The 24253-nt window shown below is 41.4% G+C and overlaps 1 protein-coding gene and 2 long non-coding RNA genes across 4 annotated transcripts; 2 read left to right on the top strand and 1 right to left on the bottom strand.

Moving 5' to 3' along the window:
* Nucleotides 1–8919: 8919 nt before the first annotated feature.
* Nucleotides 8920–14498, top strand: LOC113018413 (uncharacterized). Its single transcript, XR_003271788.2, has 3 exons — nt 8920–9476; nt 14001–14032; nt 14279–14498. It is a non-coding gene; the product is annotated as an uncharacterized LOC113018413 (long non-coding RNA).
* A 2234-nt stretch (nt 14499–16732) lies between these two features.
* On the bottom strand, nt 16733–22639 carry LOC113018351 (BPTF-associated chromatin complex component 1). 2 transcript variants are annotated; one of them, XM_026161416.2, is made up of 5 exons: nt 22144–22639; nt 21376–21470; nt 18855–19081; nt 18585–18692; nt 16733–17883 (listed from the first exon to the last, which is right to left on the bottom strand). In XM_026161416.2, the coding sequence occupies exons 1-5, from the start codon at nt 22162–22164 to the stop codon at nt 17819–17821; spliced, it is 516 nt and encodes a 171-aa protein (XP_026017201.1). In that variant the 5' UTR covers nt 22165–22639; the 3' UTR covers nt 16733–17818. The 2 variants fall into 2 exon arrangements, with proteins under 2 accessions (XP_026017201.1, XP_026017209.1); XM_026161424.2 differs by having other exon boundaries at nt 18855–19078.
* Nucleotides 21884–23923, top strand: LOC145425351 (uncharacterized). The gene is made up of 2 exons (XR_013906018.1): nt 21884–22064; nt 23333–23923. It is a non-coding gene; the product is annotated as an uncharacterized LOC145425351 (long non-coding RNA).
* The last annotated feature ends 330 nt before the right edge of the window (nt 23924–24253 follow it).

Here is a 24253-nt window from a genome sequence, read left to right as displayed (position 1 = left end):
TATCAATTAATCTCAGGATAAAAGGCCCAACAGTATTAAAAGTGCTTTTAAGCAAGCTCGGGGGGAGACAATCAGAGGGGCAGTGTGATGATCTTAGGTTACTAACTACCGCGGTCAAGTCCTTAAGGGAGACAGGATCAAACTGCTCTAAGACAACTGAGCACACAGGAGAAGGACTCTGATCTGAGGCAGCAGACAACGAGACAAGATCCTATCAATCCTAATTGATAGGATTCAAAAGGTGTCAAAGGAAATAAATTAATATATTTTTATGATGGATCTGATTTTAAACTGCGTATTAGGTCACTGACTCACTGAGTGGCATTGGATAGAACACGTTTAATGGCATCTTGTTCACTGTTCACTGCTGATGTTCTCTGTTAAAATCCTGCCTGGGGAAAGGAAATCTTTGTTTTTATTTGAGACAAGATCCTATCAATCCTAATTGATAGGATCTTGTCATTAAAAAATGCTAAAAAATCATCACACATACTTGGTGAAGAAGTGACTCCAGAATTATCACATAAACTAAGAAAGTGATTAAGAACGTTAAAAAGTACCTGAGGCCTGTGACTGTTTGTTGACACTAAGTTTGAGACAAACTGTGTCTTTGCAGTTTTTACAGCTTCTTGGTGAGCAGAAGGACAGAAAGTCCTTAAAATCTGTAGAGAAACATACAATCTGTCCTTTTTCCATCTCCTTTCAGCGCGTCTGTAGTCACGTCTGAGGGAGCGCGTATGTTCATTCAACCACGGCTCTGATAAATGCTTAGCGCGCACAGTCCAGCAGTATGCCTTCTGCCGTGAGCTGAAGAACAACATGTCAGGGGAGGAGGCTTTGATACATGTTGACTTCTCAGAAAACTACAGCTGTAAATACAGTTCTCAAGCTCAGGTGGTCCACTTTGGGGCTTCACATCAGCAGGCCACCGTTCATACTGGTGTGTTGTATGTTGGTGGGCTCTCAGAGCCTGTGTGCTTTAGCACCATCTCCCCCAGTAGACATAAAGGCCCTCCAGCAATATGGCAGCACCTAAATCCTGTGCTAGATTACCTTCAAGGGCAACATCCACAAGTGTCTGTGCTGCACTTTTTAAGCGGCGGACCCTGTACGCAATACAAACAACGAGGAAACTTCTACCTTTTCACTACAGAACTGGACATAAGAGGATTCAAGGCTGGTTCTTGGAATTTTTTCGAGGCTAGTCATGTAAAAGGAGCACCAGATGGTGTCGGGGGAGCCTTAAAAAGAGCAGCTGACATGATGGTAGCAAAGGGCCATGACATCCCAGATGCAGAAGAGTTATTCAGGGCCTTGTCTGAAACAAACACAAGTGTGAAACTGTTCTTTGTGAAAAGTGAAGATGTTGAGGAAGCTATGGAGAAAATGCCGAAGCAGATATCAGCTGTTCCTGGAACCGTGAGAATTCACCAGGTCGTTACTGTAGCTCCAGGAGAACTGATGGTTTGTGATGTAAGCTGCATGTGCACAACACAGAAGCAGTTTAACGGCAAGTGCTTCAACACCCAGTGTTTCATTTTTGGCCAGAAGATAGAACCGGCTGTGTCACAGACAGGCAGTGGGGGGGATCCAGGAAAAGAAATCCAGTGGGAAAGTCCAGAGCTGATTGGTAAATGGTGTATTCTCAGATATGACGATGATTTGTATCCAGGCATCATTCTAAACATACAAACAACACAAGTCCAGGTCAAATGCATGCATCGTGTTGGGTCAAACCGATTCTTCTGGCTGCATCAGGATCATATCCTCTGGTACCTGTTTGATGATTTGTTTGAACTCATTCCACCCACACAGGCTGTGACAAGGCGCCATGTGGAAGTCTTGAAAGAGGTGTGGAACTGACTCACAAGATGAATTCATGAAACAAACGGCACATTCATGCATATATACAGACACACACACTGATGCAGGCACACACATGCAAAAACACTCTGACACAGACACAGGCGCTGATACAGACAGACACGCTGAAATCGTTAACTGATTATTATTGTTATTAGTTCAACCAGTTCAACAAGTTTAATTGTTACCGGAGCAAGGATGAGGTGACTTTTAGCACCTCATCAGCACTTATGCCTAGACACACACCCACACTCACACGCACGCGCGCGCGCACACACACACACACACACACACACCCACACTCACACGCACGCGCGCGCACACACACATACACACACACACATACACTCGCGCGCGAGCAAGCACACACACATTATGTTACATTTGAGCAATTCACTTTGCAATGTTTGTTAGTTGTAAATATGCTGTTGTGGTTGTTTTTACTTTAGATTATAGTTTTTTCTGATGGCTTGAGCACATTTTTTGTAACTATTGGCTATTTTTGCAAAACTCTACACACAAATAAGAAAACTCTTCACCCAATCAGCAAAACATTGTAGTTTCCCTGTAAAAGCGAATAACCCTTGCTTAACTCTCCACACCTTTGTAAAAATGGTATTTTCGTATCCAACAGTTAACACAAGCCATCATATTAATAAGCACACAATGCACCAACTAAACAAATCAAATCACTTTTATTGTCACATCACATGTGCAGGTACTTTGGTACAGTACATGTGAGTGAAATTCTTGTGTGCGAGCTTCACAAGCAACAGAGTTGTGCAAAATACAATAATGTAAACAAGCAAAATACAAGAATGGCTACATCTGAAACTAATAAATATATGTACAATATATAATAGTATATGCATTTCTGGATGTGTATACTAAATATTTTTCTACGTGTGTGTGTGTGTGTGTGTGTGTGTGTGTGTGTGTGTGTGTGTGTGTGTGTGTGTGTGTATACACATATTTTACAAATTAAATAGTAAAAAAATAATAAAATAAAATATAAAAATATACAGAGTTGAATATGTGCAAAACAGTGGCGTTACTGTACAGTATGGAGTGCATAATGTTGAAGTTCCAGTAGTGAAGCTGAGGTGTCTATGACGTGTTCAGCAGTCTGATGGCCTGGTGGAAGAAGCTGTCTCTCAGTCTGCTGGTTCGGGACCGGATGCTGCAGAACCTCCTTCCTGATGGAAGCAGTCTGAACAGTTTATGGCTGGGGTGACTGGAGTCCTTGATGATCCTCCCCGCTTTCCTCAGGCACCGCTTCCTGTAGATGTCTTGGAGGGAGGGAAGCTCACCTCCAATTATCCGTTCAGAGCACCGCACTACTCGCTGGAGAGCTTTGCAGTTGTAGGCGGTGCTGTTGCCATACCAGGTGGTGATGCATCCAGTGAGGATGCTCTCAATGGCACAGTGATAGAAGGTCCTGAGGATGCGGGGGCTCATGCCGAATCTTTTCAGTCTCCTGAGAAAGAAGAGGCGCTGCTGCGCCTTCTTCACTGTTTTGTTTGTGTATACTGACCACGTAAGATCCTCAGCCAGGTGTATGCCAAGGAACCGGAAGCTGCTCACTCTCTCCACAGCAGCGTCGTTGATGGTGATGGGGGTGTGTACTTCTCTGCACCTCCGGAAGTCCACTATCAACTCCTTTGTCTTTGCGACGTTGAGGGTGAGATGGTTGTCTTGACACCAGTGGGTCAGGGCGCTGACCTCCTCCCTGTAAGCCGTCTCATCACCGTTGGTGATAAGACCCACCACTGTAGTGTCGTCCGCAAACTTCACAATGATGTTGGAGCTGTTAGTGGCCGTGCAGTCGTAGGTGTAGAGTGAGTACAGGAGAGGGCTCAGTACACACCCCTGTGGAGCACCAGTGTTCAGTGTGATGGGGGATGAGGTGATGCTGCCCAGTCTGACCACCTGGCGTCTGTCAGACAGGAAGCTAAGGATCCAGCTGCAGAGGGAGCTGCTCAGTCCTAGATCCTGCAGTTTCCTGTCCAGCTTCGAGGGAACGATGGTATTGAATGCTGAGCTGTAATCTACAAACAGCATTCTCACATACGTGTCTCTCTTCTCCAGGTGTGACAGAGCAGTATGTAGTGTCAGGGCTATGGCATCATCAGTGGACCTGTTGTGGCGGTATGCGAACTGTAGAGGGTCCAGTGAGTCGGGTAGTGCAGAGCAGATGAAGTCCCTGACCAGCTTCTCGAAGCATTTGCTCATGATGGGGGTCAGGGCTACAGGTCGCCAGTCGTTCAATGAGGAGATGGTGGAGGATTTGGGTACAGGGACGATGGTGGCCATTTTGAAGCAGGCTGGGACTACAGACAGAGAGAGGGAAAGGTTGAAGATGTGTGTGAACACTCCAGCCAGCTGAGCCGCGCATGACTTGAGGACGCGGCCGGGAATCCCGTCCGGACCAGTAGCTTTGCGCGCGTTCACCTTCCTGAAGCACCTCCGCACATCCTCCTCAGACACAGTGTGCGCACTGACGTCATCCGCGGTGCGCACACTGTCCGGTCTCATGGTGTTCGCTGTGTCGAATCTAGCGTAGAATACGTTTAGATCCTCACACAGAGAGGCCGTGGTCTGCGGTGTGCTGGTTTTCCCTCTAAAGTCTGCGATCGTGTTTAGTCCCTGCCACATACTCCGAGGGTTGTCAAACTGTTGCTCCACCCTGTCCCTGTACTCACGTTTGGCTGCTTTGATCGTCTTCCGGAGTTGGTAATGTGCGTGTTTGTAGTCACTGATGGTATGAATAAAAAACACATCTGGCTTTTGCTTTCTCTGGGCACAAGGTTATGGGCTCAAACTATGGTCATAAATATTTTGTACTTGTAAATCAGTTTTTTTGTATGTGTAAAAAGAATTTGTGTGTGCGTAAAAAAGATTCGTGTGTGGACTTAGCCAAAAAATCTGTGAGAAAGTCTGCACTCAAGTTTCAAGTTACAAGTACGAATTTTGACCCCATTTTTCTTCCTTTCATCTGATTGGCCAATGTCATGTCAATCACAAATTTAACTATCCAATCAGAGAACAGGTGGGTTTGGCTGTCGGAGGGGTGCTTTTTTGAACTGCAGGTCCTTGAAGGGAATAAATGCCCTTTTACATGCCAGCCCAGCGTTTTCCTTCATCTCCACGAAGGAAAACAGTCTGTGGTGGTCTGAGTTTTGTGATTTTTGTGTCACAGGTTTACATGCTTAATACAGGGACCTCCTGAACCTTTTCAACAGCGCTGCGAACCTCCGGCGGGGGGGCAGAGTTGTGGAAAGGACAGTCTTCACTAGTGGGGATACTTACAAAGCTTTCCTTCGTTATGAATTAGCATACATGTTTTTATTGAACATTTGAAGAACCAGCAAAAAACCCAGAAACTCTTGTAGAGGACAAAGTCGGAGATAGAAACGACAAGGAGCAGGTGCATCAGGTAGAGCTGCTGCAAAAACCCACAGAGCTCAGCAGCCAGCAACAAATTCTGGATCCTTGGCTTTTAGTTAGCAGTTAGCATTAGCAGCACATGCTGCATCTGATGTGAAAGGACCTTTATGCTGCGGACTGTGACTCACAGCCCTGACGTTGTGTTAAACTAATCCTAAAGTAATAATGGTATTTCTAACCACTGATATACCACAACTTTATTCTTTCAACATCTGCTGAAAGTTAGGGGATAGAGATCCTCCAGCTTCAAACTGTATTACCCTTCAAGGACCTGCAGTTCAAAAAAGCGCCCCTCGACAGCCAAACCCATCTGTTCTCACTCTTCCTGCTCCCTCCATTGTACTCCACACACAGAGCTTACCTGTATTATAGGCTGATTGCAAAGTGAACTAATTATCTAAAAAAGTTTTCACATGTGACAGTGTGCCAGACAGTTGGCAAAATAGTGTAAATAATGGCCGTAAATGTGTATAGTTTTGCTAGGAGTGCGTTGATCATTTGGAAATTGAGTGTAAAGCAGTGAGTTGTGTTTACAGTTCTGCAAAAAGAGTGCTGTGCAGTGGATTGTAGCTACAGGTTTGCAAAGTGTGTGTTACAAAATGGCAAACTGAGTGCAAAGCAGTGTTTGTGCTTTTAGTTTTGCAAACTCAGTGAGTGGTTGTGCTATAAGAATCACAGTTAGGGTTTAAGCATTCAGAAAAAACTGTAATAAAACGTAATTCTACTGCAGGTTGTATCTGGTGTCCTTCCCGTGGTTACAAAGTGAGATATAATGCTAATGGAAAGTCCTGTACATTGAATTTGAGAGTAAACAACTGTTTATGTGTAAAGCTGTATTTGTCTCTTCAACCCTGTTATGCTAGTCTCAACCCCGTCACACCTACATTTTCATATATTATTTTCTTAAAATGTTGAGGAAATAATTTAATGTTTGCTGATTTCTGTTTTTGATGAAAAATGACAAGATTGCTTTCACTCATTAGTTACATTTCAGGATTTAAGAGAGTAAAAATGTGTGATTTTATGTCATTTTTCTATTTAAAATTATTGAATTAGTATGGGGGACATCTGATTAATGTAAACATATTGATTTCTTTAGAAATACATTTTATGATAATATTCAGAGAGCCTCCAAAGTGTCTATAACGGGGTTGAAGAATTACAGTCACCACATCTTGAAAATATGATCAATAATAAAAGAAAACTAATGCCTGAGATGGGAAAATGCATTTTTCTGATAGTTAAATATGTCCTTAATGATGTGGGATATACATATAAATAGTACATTTTGGTAAAAATGTAAAAATATCCAAGTCCAATTTTTGTCGTGGAATGACTCATAAAGTGAAAAAACTCCCTAGGTGAATTTGCAGACAAATGCAAAGTGATGTTGCAAATGTTGGATGTTTTCCAGAGCAGATATCCTGTGGCAACAAATGTCCTTGATTACCTTGATGACTTGCAGATAAACCTGGCTGCCAACAAACAGCTTTGTGAAGAAGTGTGTTGAGTAGGAGCAGAAATCTAAAGTCAAGCTGACCAGATACATAATAAATGGTTGACAGCTTCACCAACACCACCCCTGGCTTCTCTTCAGTACCTTCAGGAGATGAGCAGCTACTTCAGCAGCCTAGGACCAGCAGCACTCCAAGCATCTGTGAGTGGGACTGTGGACCTTGATGCCTTTGGGCATGGTGTACAGGAGTGGGTTGCTGTGATGAGCAAACTAGCTTTGTGCTGCAAGGAGGCAGATCCTAATTCTGCTGATGCTGAGCAGCTTTTATGAGCAGCACATCAAGCAGGAACTTGACGGCTCTGGTTTTCCTGGACCATAATCGCCGACTTGAAAGTCGCTTCAGTGCACTTGACGAAACTGAAATGTGAAAGCACATAGATTTTTAGTAACCTTATTATTTGAAGGTATGTTTGCTGTTTTAACTACACACTGAAATGTTGAGTTTCTGTTCAGATGCACTGTAAACAAATGCAGATGATTTCTTTCATTTTTCTACTGAGATTGATTAAGAAGGACCACTGTTATTTGAAATGTGTTGTGGAAAGAGGTGCAGAAGCAATATGAGCTGAACTGAATCCCAAACTGATGAAAACACAAGTCAATGGCTTTACTTTTATGGTGCCTAATGAAGGTTTTCTTTCTTTTTTGAAGTGCCATTTCAAAAGAATTTTGAAGAATGTTATACTGTAGAGTTTATGTCCATATAAATATATAAAAATATATAATAAACTTCATTTCTAAGCCATCTACCTCATTGATACAGGAGGGGGGGCTCCACACAAGTAGGGGAGACCGGGGATAGTTGTAACGTGGGTCAGTTGTAACACTTCCAATTTCTCCAATCAGGGCTAAGTTTCAAATGATGTGACTCATCCTGTGCATGCCCAATGCAGTTCTGCTATCACATGTGAAAAATCAGCACATTTTATCAAACACAGACAATTTAACACGAAAAAAAGTAATTTGTATGCCAAAAAGTAAGTTTTTCTACTTTATTTCAATTTCTAATAGCATTATCTGCTTTGCAGTTAAACTCATCAAACTTGAATTATGTTATTTGTATGTCTATGGGGATATATTCTGTGTAGGTCTTTAGTGCTAATGTTTTAGCCGTTGGCTGTAATGTAAGCTAGTTCATGGCTATAGGAGTCTGGGTCAGTTGTAACAGCAACAGTCTGGGTTAGTTGTAACAATAATGCAGATGTTACAACTTACCACACTATTACTTTAACTTATATTAAACAAGTTGGGGCAACGACATCAGCAGAGAGAGATTCACTGGTCACATTTGTATATGTGGTTAATGCCATTGGCAACACAATTCCTCCACTGTTTGTGTTCCCACACATACATTATGCAGACCTCTGTGTCAGAGATGGACCAGTAGGAAGCACTGGTAGTGGAAATAAGTCAGGATGGGTGTAAGAAACAGATTTCCTCATCTTTCTGAAGCACTTTGCAAACCACACCAAGGTAAGCCATGATAAAAAGTAATGGAATTGCGATGCTGGTGAACAACTACATTTTTTCAGCTTCATTGTTATGTTCAAAATTGGTGCAAGAGTTGTAGGTTATAATGCCCACTGAGCCAATGAGGCCAAACTCAAGGAAGACCAACCAAAATTAATGAAATATTCATTTGCAGAAAATTCCATAATTTGTCTTTTTTGGGGGGTTGGAATATGTTCAAAAGTTAGATTTCTGCATTCTGTCACACACACACAGCTACATAAATGGCTCTAAGTACAGTCATGTGTTGAATAAACAAAGATTACATGTTAATATTTTGTTAGTACCCTTATTTCATTGTGTTACATTTTACCCCAGGATATGTTACAACTAACCCAGACTATGGGGTTAATTGTAACATTTCACTCTTTGTGTTTGAGACCATACCATGCAATGGGTAATTGTGCTGCAGAGAAAATAGCTGCACTATTTAATAACAGAGACATGTAAATACTTTGCATTACATTTCGAATCCACTACCTTAAAAGAGCTCCAATTTACAGACAGAAATGTCAAAAATGTTACAACTATCCCCGGTCTCCCCTATTCATACATGTTTAGAAAATACCACAACAAAATCAAAGTCATTTTGATCGTTAAAGATCAAAAAACAAAACAGAAAAGACACCGCAAAATCTCGGAGCAACTGAATAAATTTCATATCATCAAGTCGTGACGAATGAGTGCACGCACAGCGGCTGTAGGGGGAGCCACTGAGCCAGCACGTCAGCTGCTCCGGTCAGTTCGAAATTCAAAACACAACAGAAATCTCCCGTCTTGCACCGCGGCTCAAAAAGCCTCTGACGGTTATTTTAATTTAACATAAAAAATAAATAAAAATCGCAGAATGTATATTATTCAAAACTGTGGACACGAGTGGGTTGCGGTGGTCGGCAGGCACATTTTGGTATGAATGAAATATTGCTACTTGCACGTTTAAATTTCTATTTATTTTTTGTGTGTGTGTGACGGCTGCGTGGGTAGCAGAGGAACAACTGCCGTTGGCGCCACTTTCAAATTCTCCACTGAGACAGAATGAGAGCCCGTCTTCAAATACATTTACGCACTATTTCGCTTTTTAGCGTAAAACCAGGATTATCTTAACATTATTTCTCCTTTGGATATTCTTTTTCTTCCGAAGGTAAGAGTTTCTTTTTCCGCCCCAATTTTGACTAATAAAGTATTTAGTCTTTATCTTTTTATTTTCATTTGTAGGTAAGTAACTTAAAAGTGTTTACGTGTTATGGCCGGTAGCTGCTTTGTAAGCGTGGATGTGCTGTAAGTAAAGGCTTTGTGCGAGGGACGCTTAGCAGACAAAGTAAAGTGCGGCTTGAAACAAAAGGCTGCGTGACTGCACTGTGTCAGACACTGTGCGCGTCCATTTCTGCACGGAGACAAAGCAATCATAATATAGTATCTTAGCAAATGTTCAAATATAGCTTATTGTTAACAGTGCAGAACTTATATTTCTTTACAAAAGAGTTTAAGTGATAAGTGGAAAAGTAGAGGAAGGGGACACTCCCCTAGTCACAGCCTCCTCCCCAGCAACCACGCCAGCCCACTCGGCTGCACACTGTGTCTAAATACGACGCTAATCTCGCCTTCAAGCACAATAAACAAACAAATAAATAAACTATACTTAAGTCAAAACGCCCCGTTAAACAGAGGAAACAGTGAGAAAGTCCAGGCTCGGAAAACGCAGTGACTCAGCAGTTTCTCACCTGCGCAGCCTGTCATCCTCTCATCACAGCGAGGACTGCGCACTTTAATACGGGCAGTTATCGAAATATGTGCGGCTGCCTTTGACTTCGACTTTACTCAAAGATCAGTCAGCTCTGATTATGTATTAGTCGGTTTTTAGAACAATGAAACTAATTTTCATAAATGTGTTAATACAAAGCTTTAGGCAACATGACAAATAGATGATTTCTAGGCAAACTATAGGGAAAGTTTTTTTCTTTTTAAGCGTGTCGTTTACAAACTGATAGAAAAACGAGGTAAAAAGCGGAGCTCCCACACAGACCGCTGGACTCTCCCCCAGAATGACCGAGAAACGGACCCTGACATTAAAAAGTCTCCCTCTTACTGTTCAACGTTTTTAGGTAAGACCCTGGTTGTGTATGTGCTGCACACCATCATCTGAGAGTGAAGTAACATTTCTAATGTCTTCACTTTTTTTTAGATTAAATCTTGTTTGGTGACTTATAAAGAAAAGGTCACGATGGCTGTGCCTCACCAAGGAGATAGTGTTTGCTTATTCTGACAGAAACTGCTGCTCACAAAAAGGAGAATATTTTTGCAGAATAGTTGGCATCACTTTGTTCTAAATATTACTTTGTTTTAACAACTCAGTACTTTTAATCCATAAAACATCAAAAATACAAAGTATTAAATAAAAGTAGCAACAAGTGACACCTTTAAAACCGAAGTTGAATCTTTTTTGTTTAAGAAGACTGTAATGACAGAATTTTGTTTCCTGTCGACTGAAACAATTAATTCAATGCATCACATTCAAAAACGTATCAGCAACATTTAGAGAAATTCTGGAAATAATTATAATTCTTTTATTATATTCATTAGAGCTGTGTTCACTGAATATGTTCAGTCCGAACCATCACAAAGTGAAGTGGCCCAAATTGAAAAGCTAAAATTTCTTTACTGTATTATTTTATATTTACACTGATTTAAATCCATAAGGTAAATTTAAATAAAGTTTAATACTGCAGCTGTGGATATTTTTCACCATTCCTTATAGCATCAGATATTTTATCTGATCCATAAAGATCTTCAGCTGTTATGCAGCAGGTCAAATATTCACACATGCAATATAAAAATTGTAAAAGAAAAAAAACATAATTCCAGGAACAACAGAACTTTAAACTTCAAGATGTGAATTGATGTGGAAATATTTTCCAATGTGTCATATCCAGACTTGCACAGCAGAACCGAGTAAACAAATCTTTAAACTCTTCTTTTTTGTCTTTACCACAAACACATCGAGGGCCTCAGCCTGCAGAAATGTTAGGAAATGGATTAAGATCATTTCGGGATTATTCTATTAAAATTCGACTGACATAGACGTGAAGAAACCTCGTGTGGCTTAGCCAATTTGAATTCTTCTCCTGGACTGATGGTGTGGTGTTAGCCATTATCATCACCTGTAAGTGATTAGAGTAAGACTGCTTCATGTGAATGGAAAACGAGCATACTTTGTATTTTGGGGCATCCCTGGAGCTTAACTGTGACACCCACTGTTACACCGAGTAATGCTGGAGGAGCTGCTCCATTAGAGCCTGGTCTAGGATTTATTTCAAGTTAGCGCCGGGCCTTTTTCTTAATGTGCCCATGTTTTATTTTTCTGTGTGTGTAAAAGTGCGTAGAACAGAAAGAGAGGTAGGCAGGGCCACCTCCTTGTAAAACAGTGTAGTTTGAGAGCAGCACTTTCAGCAGTGTGAGTCTTCCTCCTTCCTGTCGACTGCCATGTCACGGCCATATGAGAACATGAGAAAATAGAGTCAGGCAAACACCGAGTGTAGCTCTCAGTGCGATTACATTTGTGCATTAATACTAGTCCATGTGTGTGTTTCTGTACTCGGCTTCCTTTGTGTGTCGCAGCACAGAGAAGCTGGTGGCTCACTGTACTTACCCCACTCGTGTGTTTGCTGTGGTTTCTGTTTTTTATTTCGCAACATTAGCCTATAAAGTAGGCTCCTCAAACTGTGTGTGAATGCATAAAGAGCTTCCTCTCAGAGCCACACTATTCTTCATTTTATATTCCTCCCTCTCCTCCCTCCCTGTCTTCTCAGGCTTTCTTTCAGTCTGACAGTGGAGCAGCTTGCCAGGCGTACAGGCTCAATGCTCCGCGCTGCGCAGCAGCCCCTTTGCCTCGCACAAATAAATTTTTTACGTGCAAACGGGAGCTCCGACAGACCCCGCGCTTTACACCTGTCTCACACACACACTGGGGAGCGTCCACATATTTTCTTTAGATTTTTCGCCGCCCCCGAAAATGTCGATTTGTATTGTAGAAAGTGACTGCTAGGGAAAAAGGCTGCAGCCCTGTAGGTTTTTATGCCTACTGAGTCTTCTCACTGTCTCAGTGTGCGTAGCTAGGGCTCAGCGAGGCAGCACTGAGAAGGACTGGGACATGCACATACACATAGCTAAAAGGTGAAAGGCCAGCAAGGAAGGATGAGGGGACACGAAGTTGTTGGTTGTTTGTTTGTTTGTGTTTGTTTGTTTGTCTGTTTTTTTGGGGGGGAGGGGGTATTTTTGGGACTGGGACCAAAACCTGACCAACCCCCTTCCTCCCCGGACACCCCCTTTTACTACGAACAGAAGCAGGAGCAACCAGAAACCCCAAACAGGCCTTTTTTCAGCTCTCTCTGTCACTGTAGTAGGCTAGCTCTATCCCTCTGATGGGTGTTTGTGTAGAGCTGCTGTTGGGACTCTCCTTGGTTTTTACTTTTATTTGACAAATCTAGTCATCCTGTGTGTCTGTGTGTGCCTCTGTTGTTCCTGTTTTATGTTATTTTTGAGGACTAGTTCTGATTGTTGGTCTGTGGATTGTGACAATGTATCCACACAAACAGGCAGAAGAAGGTGTGAGTTTACTTTCAGTGTTCTTAGTCAGTAGTTAAGCTAGTTAGCTCCTCCATCATCAGGTTAACATCTCAGCAGCAAATGGTAAGTGAATCTTTTTTTTCCTCTGAAGAATGTAAAATGGCCTGTGGTGCTGTGACTGCAGGAGCAGCAGGCCATAGACAGGAGCTTTCCAACACTTTGCCTTTTATTCCCTCCATCACACTTTGATTCTTCTGTGAGTGAGAGTGGATGTTTGGGACGTAGTTATCTGTAGTTACCTTTTCTGACCCTTTGTGACCACATGCCTTTATAAGGCTTCATTTGAGCAGCCTTGGAGGTTAAGCATCAGCACCAAACATTTTACATTTAAAACTGTTTGTTTTAAATAAAAACTTCTTGGCCCTTTAAGAGGATTTTTTTGCAGACAGATATGCATGCGTATGTTTCCTGTTTACAGCCGAGTTTTATGGAAGTATAAATCTTAAGTGTATCCTGTCAAGTGTGGTGCATCAGGTTCAGTGCTGGCCCCGCCCTGTCCAGTTCAAATCTGTTTTTTCTTTATACTGACGAATCAGTCAACTAACTCTCAGTTTCACATTAAAATGACAGAATACTGGCTCCAATGTAAGGATCCACATGTAAAATGAAATATATCAATCAACAGAAAATCCTTTAAGTAACTGTTGATCACATGTGAAGGATATTTGCAGGTATTTTATAAACCAAACCATAAACAAAAACTGATTTTTCATCACTGATGTTCTGTCGATATATCTGTAGTTGGAAATGCATTTAAATAAATAAAATCCAAGCAGGTTAAGATGACTACTTCAGTCTCACTTATCCTTAAAAAGCAACCCTGCCTTGTTTTCTTCTTTCCTCTGACACATGAAATACTGAACTGCAGCCAACATTCACGAATTAGATGACGGGAAAATTGTAAGAGAACCTCTGGGCTGGACCAGAGCTGCTGTACCTTCAATAATACTGTGTGGCATGAGTCTGGATTAGTTCCTAGGGGCTGCATCAACAAGACATGACTTCTTAGACAATTGCACTAACTGATCTGCTCTGATTGCAGTGTTTAAAGCGTGACCCTCTGCAGGGCTGCAGGTAAGATGCTGTTTTACACTCTTGGTATAAAAATACACATTTGGTTCAGTGGAGATTCATTAAAATTGGGATGCAAGTATTTTAATAAATCACTTTCTTTTTTTACTTTCAGCTTTTTGAACTTGATGTATCTTGAAAACTCAGACATCTGGCGGATGTTTATATTGTGTTTCTTTTTGGTGAAAGACTTCTTCTAAAAGCTGCATGTAAATGTCGTTTTTCATTTTCTATCTTTGTTTACATTAGAGTAGGTAGCTTGTTACGACTCAACGTTCCCCACTGCTGTGTGCTGTTTGTGGTTTGCCTTTAAGGATATAGTCGGGGTAAGTACAGTCATACTTTTTATTTTATTTCAGTTGCTTAAATAATCTTTGATTTTATTTTATTTTTTGTAGTATGTTTCAGGTGGAAATCATCAGAAAATAAAATGTGTGGATTATTTTATCATTAAATACTTGTGGTGAAACATTCTTTAATGTTATCTTTCTTCAAAAATATCTGAGCTATATGTCGTCGTCCCCCTCCCCTCCCCCATCTGCTTCCTCTTTTTCTCCACTTCCTCCATTTTCTCTGTTTTTAAAAGAAAACCGTACAGATGAACGGAATCAAAAATTCAACATTATTGTACGTGGCCGTCTTCTTCAGAGAAAGGTCACATACATTTCAGTTTTGTCTTTGCCCTCCCGCCCCCGTGGACATGCACCAGCCTGAGTCAGGGACTCGGTGTGTCCAGGGTGCGCTCTAGCAGCACATCATGTTTTGCAGATGTGCTGAATCGCTTCAAATCATCATGTGCTGCCACCGTGAGCCCTGGGATCCTCAGCATCACACTGCTCCTAGTCCATTTTCCTCCAGCTTAGACTTTGATTGCAATAATTTCTGTTACTTGTCTTAAAGCTATGAACCACATGTGGGTGAATGAATGCATGAGTCGCTTTCCTGTTGTCTGATAGCAGCTGGATGCATGTCATTATCTGAGTATCACTGGTTTATTTTTCTGTCGAGATCTGTGAAAAGAATTGCACTGACATGAATAGTGAGCAGCAGTAGTGAGCACAAACTCACATTTAATTCTGTTTCAAGCTGAAATCCTTTTGTCTCCTGACAACAAACTAATTGCACCAGTGAGTTGAAAACAGCATTTCCTACTTATAGAGAACATAATGAGGTTAGAAAATGAGGACGAATGATTTAGATAATTTCCTTATTTAGGGTCGACAGCTTAGACACGTTCTATTTAAAACAAACTTTTTTTAGGTTTTTCACTCATAACGATGTTGATTTTATGTTAGTGTTTGTGTGGAACAATCAGCGATTAGACTCCAGCCACAGTTCTCTTTCTAAAGGTTTTTATTAAAATAAGAGAACAATGTGTTTTATCCACATCATATAAAACAAATTTCTGTTTATGAATAATTGTTTAAGAAACTTCGGAACAAACGCACAGCTGACCAGGAGTTTTGTTGCTGATTTTCTTGTTTTCGATAGGTACTCGTGTCAAAGCCTGCCAGTCTGTGGAATCACTCATTTCAAATATGTGCTCGTCCCTCCAGAGATCACTGATCCATCCAAAGCTGCTGTCACAAACAACCTGAGAGGTGTTTGCATTGAAATCTCTGGTCTTTATATTTCAGATCAGTATGTGGGAGGCAGATCACTGCATGCTGAAAATATGCTGCGTTACCTGTAGTGCTTGGATTTATTCTTTACTTGTTTTTCCAGAAATGCATGTTTGTGAGTACGTGTGAGTGTTGGTCACATTCAGTGCATCTGGCCGTAGCAGCACATCATTACTGGTATTTTTCACTGCATTACCAGTATGTTATGTGCTGCTTCTGTCAGACACACATCACTACATTGCTGTGATTATCATTTATTTTGTTAGAAATAAGCAGCACTGCAGTTTAATGTGTCTAAAACTTCCCAGTGGACGAACATAACGGTCTGTGGGTCGATTATGACTGTTACACATTAATAAAAGGTCAGCATTTGAAAACTAAAATGTCTACTGAAACTTATTTTAGACCGAAAGAAAAGGTTCAAATCTGTCTCACCTTAAACTACATGCATGCTAAAGTTCTTTAAGGTCGCGATGGCTTTGTTCCAAGCACAATAATAAAATCTGAGCCAGGTTTGAGTGTCTACAGCGCTGATGAATCTTTACAAAACGCAAATGAATGTGTCATGATTTCCACTTATGTGAGCACACAGAGATGGTGTATGAAGGATATCACACTGCTGGTCACTGTGTTCCTATAAATGTCCTTGATGCCGTCAATCACATCCACCGTCAGCACCTTCACAGCTTTTAGCTCAAGGGATATTTCTTTAAATCATCCTTTTGCAATTTACTTTTCCCTCTTCAGGAGAGAATTAGCATCACTTTTCTTAGTGTCTTAATGTGTTGGGGTGCACTTGGAGGCTGGCAGATGAAAACTAAAATAATGTTTTCTTCTATTTAGACAAAAACATTTCTTTGGGAACTAAACAGAATGGAAAAGATGCACAAGCACATTCAAATTCGCAGCTATTGCATCATCCCCCAAACATCTGTTTCTTTTAAGCCAACGTGTTTACGCAGCTATGCTTCGCTGCACTTCAAAGCTCAAGCACTTTCATGCAAAATGATACTGATGAAAAGTCCCCGTCTGTGACGCTCCTGCCAAAGCAATAAAATAAATGAAAGGCATGAAGTCGAGATAAAATAAATCTATCACCTTAACTTTATGTTCCACTCACATGAATATAAAGAAAAGATTAAACAGCATGAAACATACATGATGCTGTCAAATGCTAAAATACACAAAAACCGACAGTTTCTACATACAGAAAAAATAACAATTAAAATCATCATTGTTTCAACTTCCAGACTCCAATCTGGAATAATAGGAGCTTGATATGGATGCTGGAGAGGTGCAATATCTCTTTTTATATTCCCAACACTTTACTCACTTTAGTCACTTATTCAGTCACTTTAATTTTAAAACTGTATATTCTGTGTATTTATTATCTCACTCTTATTGCCTGTTTATGCTCTGTCCTTGTCTTCGACGTCATGCTGCTCTGTTGTATCTTAATTGTCCCTTTGGGATGAACAAAGTCTGGTTCTGATATTCAATTGGAATTCATCCACATTGTCTCAGCTCACTGGTGTCATTCTGTTTAGTGGAAAACTAGTTGTGTTTCAGAGCTCTACAGAGAAATCCTGGTAAAGTTAGTTGAGATGTCCTTTTATCATGTTGTTACTGCCATGTCTGTACAGTCAAAGTTTTAACCACGGATATCTGCCAAAAGTGAGATGTGGATTTCTCAGGACACTGGCTCGTCAAAGACATTAGTAACACATGCCAGCAATTATGCTGTCAACATGACAAATCGAATCTTACAAAGGCATTTGGAGGCACTGAAGTGGAAATTATAGAGGAGCTTTTTAATGAGTTTCTGTAAATGCTTTAACTTTGTTTAAAAAACACATGTCCTGCGTCCGCAGCGGGAGAACTTTTGCAAAGGTTATCTTTTATCAGTGAAGCCAAGGGTTTTCTGCTGAAATGTAACTTAAATAAATAGAGTGGGATATTCTAAATGTTTCTCCAACCAGAGTTTAAGGAAACGAAAATTACACAAGGTCACACATTATGCCAACTTGCCTAGAACTAACTTCATCACCAACACATTCTGACTGCTGTTCATCCTAGTGCTCAGCATCCACTGCTTACAAACACGAGTCCTGATTTTTACAAATTATTTCAAGTGTTTCTTCATCACTTCTAGACGTTTACAGGAGGATCAGCGGGACAGCAGAGGCAGGTCGCTGGGGTTCATAATGAGGCTTGAGTCCAGGTTCAGAGTATCTGTGGAGACAGAAAAGAAAGTCTCATATAGTTACTGTAGATCATCAAATGGTCCAAATCTTTACATGGGGCCCATAAATATACAGGCTTGTGGGTTTTTGCCAGTTTATTGAATTACTGTCCCGTCTTTACCTTGCAGTGGCCTGATCCTATATAGATCGTCTGCCTTTTTTACATAACCTCCTTTTGTGCTAGTACACATTTACATGTTTTGGATAGTGCAGATGCTCCCAACGTCACTTTTTTTAATGTGAAAACCCAAAGTTTCCCTGCTCTCAACTTTAGCTGATAGCCACTTGCCCAAACTGCTGATGGTAAGGCCAGTGAGGTGCAGGACTTACTGGATGGGGTTTTCTACCCAATTTTTTCTGCTGAACAACAGAAGTCAGACCCGATGATGTTAAAGCAGAAGCTATCTAATCTTTTGACTTGATCCCAACTTTTCAATGTGTGTGTATGTGTTAGTCCCCATAGGGAAATTGTTCCTCTGCATTTAACCCAGTGTGTAGGGACGGTACCTTGCTCAGGGGTACCTCAGGGTAGCCATTCAGTGGAGTCGAACCCCCGACCTTCCGATCATGGGGCCACCACTCTACCTACTGAGCTATCCCTGCCCCAGGGATATTTGACAGCTTCTGTTTGTTTGTGTAATTCAGCGTAAAACAATCCATCTGTGGTTTTTTTCTGTTCATGAACTTTACCTTGATCAAAATTGTTGAGTTTTTTGGAGTTGGATCGCTCACCGAGTCCCTCGATGTCCACAAGATCGCTGTTCACATCCGAATCATTCAGAGCGCTGAGGGTCACATCTGCACACACACAGCACTCACTTCACTTCACTTCTCTGTATTATTTGTTCATTTTTGTGTATTTAAAATTTACAAAAAGTTATTATTTACAAGCTACAAGAAAGTTGTTTTGTTTTTTTTAATGAAATGAATAAAACTGTTGGTGGACTCGAGGATGGAGACCTGCAGTCTTCTGTTTCTTCAGAGGAGGCTGGCTGGAGGGGGGACCCTGGAGACCTGCTGCCATGACAACCTGAGCTGTGGACACAGAGATAACAGCTGGAGGGCCCTGCGATGCTCTGGCAACAGCAAGAGTGGATTTCTTGATGACCTTCTTTGGACTGTCAGAAGTTGCAGGCGTAGCTCCATCTTCATATGGTTTCCTCTTCACTGTGCTCTTTGTCAAACTGCTGGAGGAGAGATGGGAGCTAAATTAAGGATTAAGCTATTCCGGCCCACACTGGGTAGTCTCTGCACATGTGATGACACAGATGAATCACACGTTCTGTGACCATTTATTTGGTAACTCGTCTGACTCTGACTGTAACACTCTGTGTCTGATTCATGTTTATTATTAAAACCGGCTCACAAAGTTACACGTTTTACGCCCCAGAGGTTGTTCTCATGAATAAGACATGTCCAAGATTTTTAGTAGATACACCTATGGTCTCAATTTAAAAATTCTACGTTGAATTATTCTCGAGTTTTCTGAAAATCTTATGAATGTGCAAACTTAAAACCCCTGACCTTGAGATGGAGGTCACAGAGATTGAACTTCTTTTAGTAGATGCAGCTATGGTGACCCACAAGTTAATGCACTCACAAACCTAACTTAAATTAGGTTATTTATTTATTTAAAGTATAGTTTATAGATTATTTACAGTACATGAAATTGTGCCATGCATGCTATGCACATGTATACGTTTTGGGTTGTAGACTCACGTAAATGCTCATCCTGTTCTAGCAGATGGTTTCCTCTCCTTAAGGGTAGCCTGGTCTGATTGTTGGAGTCTTTCCTTCGTTATTTGGGCCTTTACCTTACTATATAAAGCAGTGACTCCATAGTGTAGTGGTTTACACTATTCAAATCCTTTGGAGTTTGCATCAGAAAGGACATCTAGTAAATCTACTTAATCAAATATCCATCCACTTAGGCTACGTTCACACTGCAGGCGAAAGCACATCAAATCTGATTTTTTTGACCCTATGCGACCCATATCTGATCATGGTAGGACAGTGTGAACGACACAAATCCGATATTTTCAAATCCGACCTGGGTCACTTTCGTATGTGGTCCTGAATCCGATACATATCTGATGTTTCAGAAAGCGACTGCTGTTTGAACGGTCATGTTGCATTAAATCAGTCTTTTACGTCACTGACACAGGACAGACGCCAACTATCAGCGCCGGAGAAGACATCGTGAACGCTTCCTGGCTATCCAGTGAAACTGCTGGGAAGACAACGTGAACATTTTATTTGTACTGTATAATCTGCAGATTCTGACAGGAATCTGCAACTATCCTTTGAAGCACCGCTCCTCTAAAACAGCAATAAGGATCATTATTAGGCCAAATGTAAATATCACAATAACTTTATAACTTAAAGCAAAATTGGGAAATGTAAAGTCCGAAACAAGTCTTTATATTAAGGCTATCAGTCCAACAACAGGGCAGCACGGTGGCACGGTGGTTAGCACTGTTGCCGCACAGCAAGAAGGTCCTGAGTTCAATTCCACCATCAGGCCGGGGTCTTTCTGTGTGGAGTTTGCATGTTCTCCCCGTGTTTGCGTGGGTTCTCTCCGGGTACTCCGGCTTCCTCCCACCGTCCAAAGACATGCAGCTTGTGGGGATAGGTTAATTGGAAAATCCAAATTGTCACTAGGTGTGAATGTGAGTATGAATGGTTGTCTGTCCTTGTGTGTTAGCCCTGTGACAGACTGGTGACCTGTCCAGGGTGTACCCCGCCTCTCGCCCTACGACAGCTGGGATTGGCTCCAGCGCCCCCCACGACCCTGAAAAGGAAAAGCGGTAGCGAATGGATGGATGGACAGTCCAACAACACTGTTTGCTCTGGGTCTAAACAGAGCGCGTTGTGTGTGACGTCTTCTTTTGCACATGCGGCCGCTTTGAGGGTTCACACTAGAGCGCGTTTGCTTTTATTTGTAGTGTGAACAAGCAGACAAAAAAGTAAATAAATGAAAAATTGGATTTGATAAAAAAATCTGAATTGAGCATTAAGACCTGCAGTGTGAACGTAGCCTTAGAGACCCCTCGTGAAAACGTTTACCTTACTACAGGGGTGGGTAACTCCAGGCCTCGAGGGCCGGTGTCCTGCAGGTTTCAGATCTCACCCTGGGTCAGCACACCTGAATCAAATGATCAGGTCATTTCCAGGCCTCTGGAGAACTTCAAGATGTGTTGAGGAGGTCATTTAGCCATTTAAATCAGCTGGACACGTCTAAACCTGCAGGACACTGGAGGCCTTGAGTTGGACACCCTGCCTTACTATATAAAGCACACTGAGAAATTAATTTACTTAACTCAATGGTTTATAATGAAATTAAACTTATATAAAGTACATCTTAGTTTTTGGCTCCAACAACAAAAACAGCTCAAGTCCATACGAAATGCAACAACATTACTTTTTATATCATTTTAGACAAATTATTATAATTATACAAGGTGTGTGAGACTAGTGTTACCCGGCAGGACTGGACTCTGCCACTGGGTGAAGCTGCATGGTGAGTTCTCCTAGTTTGGTGAAGGCTGCTCCTGCTGCAGAGAAGATCTCGCCCACCTGGCCAACACAGAGTGGTTAAGTGGACAAGTAGCATCCATGGAAAATGACTACGTATCGTTCCACAGAGGGTGAACGTTGTAATAAAGGGATGTGTACTGCAACATGCTGCGATTAACATTTAGGTGGTAGAGTAGGTCAGCTGAGAGAAGGTTGGTGGTTCAACCCCTCTCTGCTCCAATTTGCCTGCCAAATATCTTTGGGCAAGATATTAACCCCAAATTATGAGTGCGTGTGGGTGAATGAGGCAAGTTATATAAAGCACGCTGAGTGCTCAGATAGACGTTTATCATTGGGATCCAGGTTGTTTATGTGCAGTGTCCTGCTGCACGCAGTCACAGCACAGAGTAATACAACAGCACCAGCTTACACTGGTGCTGGGTGGAGGTATACAGATTCCCCCTCACTGGAAAAGAAGGACCAAAAGCAACACGTGGGCATAGATGATCCATGATTTTCCACTGTTGCTTTTTAGATAATTTGTCCTAAAACTTAAAGATTTTGCAATATTGTTTGATGATCCCCTGGAAAAGTTCAGTCCATGTTTTGGCCATTGTGTAGAAGCAGCGGGAAGCTCGGTGCAAACTGGGGTTGGTACGTTTGTGTAAGGATAACAACACTGTATGCACACCATGTAATACATGCTAAATGTTCACGTGTCAGACTGACTTACTTTAGTAGAAGCTGAGGTCATTTCGCTGGTCTCTGTGATAGCACACACTCAATGATGTCCTTCAGTTCAATTACAGCTACTACGATGCTAACAGCATAGCCACGTAGCTAATGTAGCTCCACAGCTAGAAAGCAGCTCTCCCGCCGTCTTTAGTATCGCTGCTTGGAAAAGGCAGTCTTTTTCATACCGCGCTGCATACTGCTGCAAAAGGTGTTTTATCTGCCTTCAAACTTCTTTCCTATCATGTCACTGACGACAGACGGATGTGCGCGCGCTCAGCAGATGGCTCGCGCTGGCTTCAGGGTGCACTCGTAAATCTCAGTTTTTAAGAACTCACTGTGACCGGGTCACTCGAAACGGGGTAAACTTGAGGATGTGAATACTTACAAGAAAAATATATAATTGGAATCAGATTAGTAGATGATATTACGGAGCCCCGCAGGGGACATGGGAGAAAAAAAAATTAAGACGGACTTTTGCGAGATCGCGAGTTTGTTTTGCGAGATCTCGCAAAAGTCCGTCTTAATTTTTTTTTCTTCCATGTCCCCTGCGGGGCTCCGTACGATATTGAGGATAAAAACTGAAAAAAAAAACTAAAAAAGGTTACCAAGAAGAAACGTTTTAACAGAATGTTCAAAAACCTTTTCATAATGTTAAAGTGCTGGCACACTGTTGGAACCACAGATTGTAGCACGTTCTTTTAAAATATGGCCGTATAAGTCTGTCCATCCTCAAACTAAAATCATACACACTGTGATGTCTACACTGAGAATCTATTTTGTATAGTCCCGGGGAAAACGCTTCAGCAGTTTGACACTCAGGCCAGTGCTTCGTGGTGCTGCAGTGGTTAGAACTGTCACCTCACAGCAGGAAGGTTCCTGGTTGAAACTGATACTCTTACCTTGGCTTTAAAGAAAGAAAAAATACTGAATAGCAATGTCCTCAGAACATCTTTCACAATAACTTCTTGATGGGTGCAGACTAAAGCTAAGCACACCGATAATCGCATTCGTGCTTATCATGATCAGTTACTGTAGTTAAAGAGCAGGGGATCTGGTCTTTTTGGGGCTTCTTTGAGTGACACATGGTGGTTTACATTGTTAACATTTAGGCAGTCTATTGACAATTTATATTGTATTTATCTTTTATATTGTTATATTTTACCATAAAACACCTTAATTGTTTACAGAAATGAGATCTGACTACACACTGGTGACGCTACTGTAGAAACAACAACATACAAGTCCACAGGGGATAGTATGAGGTACAGCATGACGGATGGCTGTGGCTCAGAAGGTAGAGTGGGTGATCTACCAGGTGGAAGGTTGATCATTTGATCTCTGGCTGCTTCGGTCTGCATGTCCAAGTGTCTGTCGGGTTGTCACGATACATCCGTGAGAGTGTGTGTGCCAGTGTATAGAAGAAAGTGCTTGTCTGTGAATGGGTGAATGAACCTGGTAAAACAGAAATAGAAAAAATCAGATAGAGTTAGAAAAGCAGTACATAAGTCTGTTTACCAAAAATATATGTTCACACAATGAAGGGAAGATTGAAAAACAGAAACGTGCTTATTTATGCACAACTCTTTAAAAAAGAGCCACACGAGTAAAGAAATGTAGGGTTGCTGCATAGTTTACTTAGTTCTGATCCAGATTAATGTTTCATGCTGCGAATCTTTTTCCTTAAACACTCCATCTCCATTTATATGCTGTAGGTTGTATTAATCATCAGTTTGTTGTTTAATTGTACTTAAGCTATAATAAATTTGGTCTAAATCCAGCTTATCATCAGGTACTGTTATGGTGTATCTATCTCACACACACTGCACAGTGCAGGCTGGTGGAAACCTATACATAACCATACTGTACCACTACAAAGGCACACATAGATACATTACAGTGGTTTTTTCTAAATATATATTATCATTCAAATCACTTGCCTGCCATGTGCACAAGAAGACACCGCGTTAAATGAGTGCTTACTTTCTAGTGATACACTACGCGTTTACTGCAAAGCAGAGCGTTTCAAAGTCTATCACACAAAATAAGCGCAGAGAATAAAGTAGACAGGCGTGCGTTCATGTTGTTGTGAAATCAGGAAATTACTGTAT

Source organism: Astatotilapia calliptera, chromosome 3 (genome assembly GCF_964374335.1).
Source record: "Astatotilapia calliptera chromosome 3, fAstCal68.1, whole genome shotgun sequence".
NCBI classification, from domain to species: domain Eukaryota; kingdom Metazoa; phylum Chordata; class Actinopteri; order Cichliformes; family Cichlidae; genus Astatotilapia; species Astatotilapia calliptera.
Note: the sequence above shows the minus strand (reverse complement) of the source record. Positions and strands in the feature narration are given on the sequence as shown.

What these genes read in the sequence shown, in the direction of transcription:
- LOC113018351 (XM_026161416.2), bottom strand. Translation starts at nt 22,164, where the DNA reads ATGACCTCAGCTTCTACTAAA. An exon ending in GCAGAGTCCAGTCCTGCCGG is followed by an intron (nt 19,082 to 21,375) that starts GTAACACTAGTC and finishes TCTCTCCTCCAG; the next exon opens with CAGTTTGACAAAGAGCACAG. An exon ending in GAAGAAACAGAAGACTGCAG is followed by an intron (nt 18,693 to 18,854) that starts GTCTCCATCCTC and finishes GTGTGTGTGCAG; the next exon opens with ATGTGACCCTCAGCGCTCTG.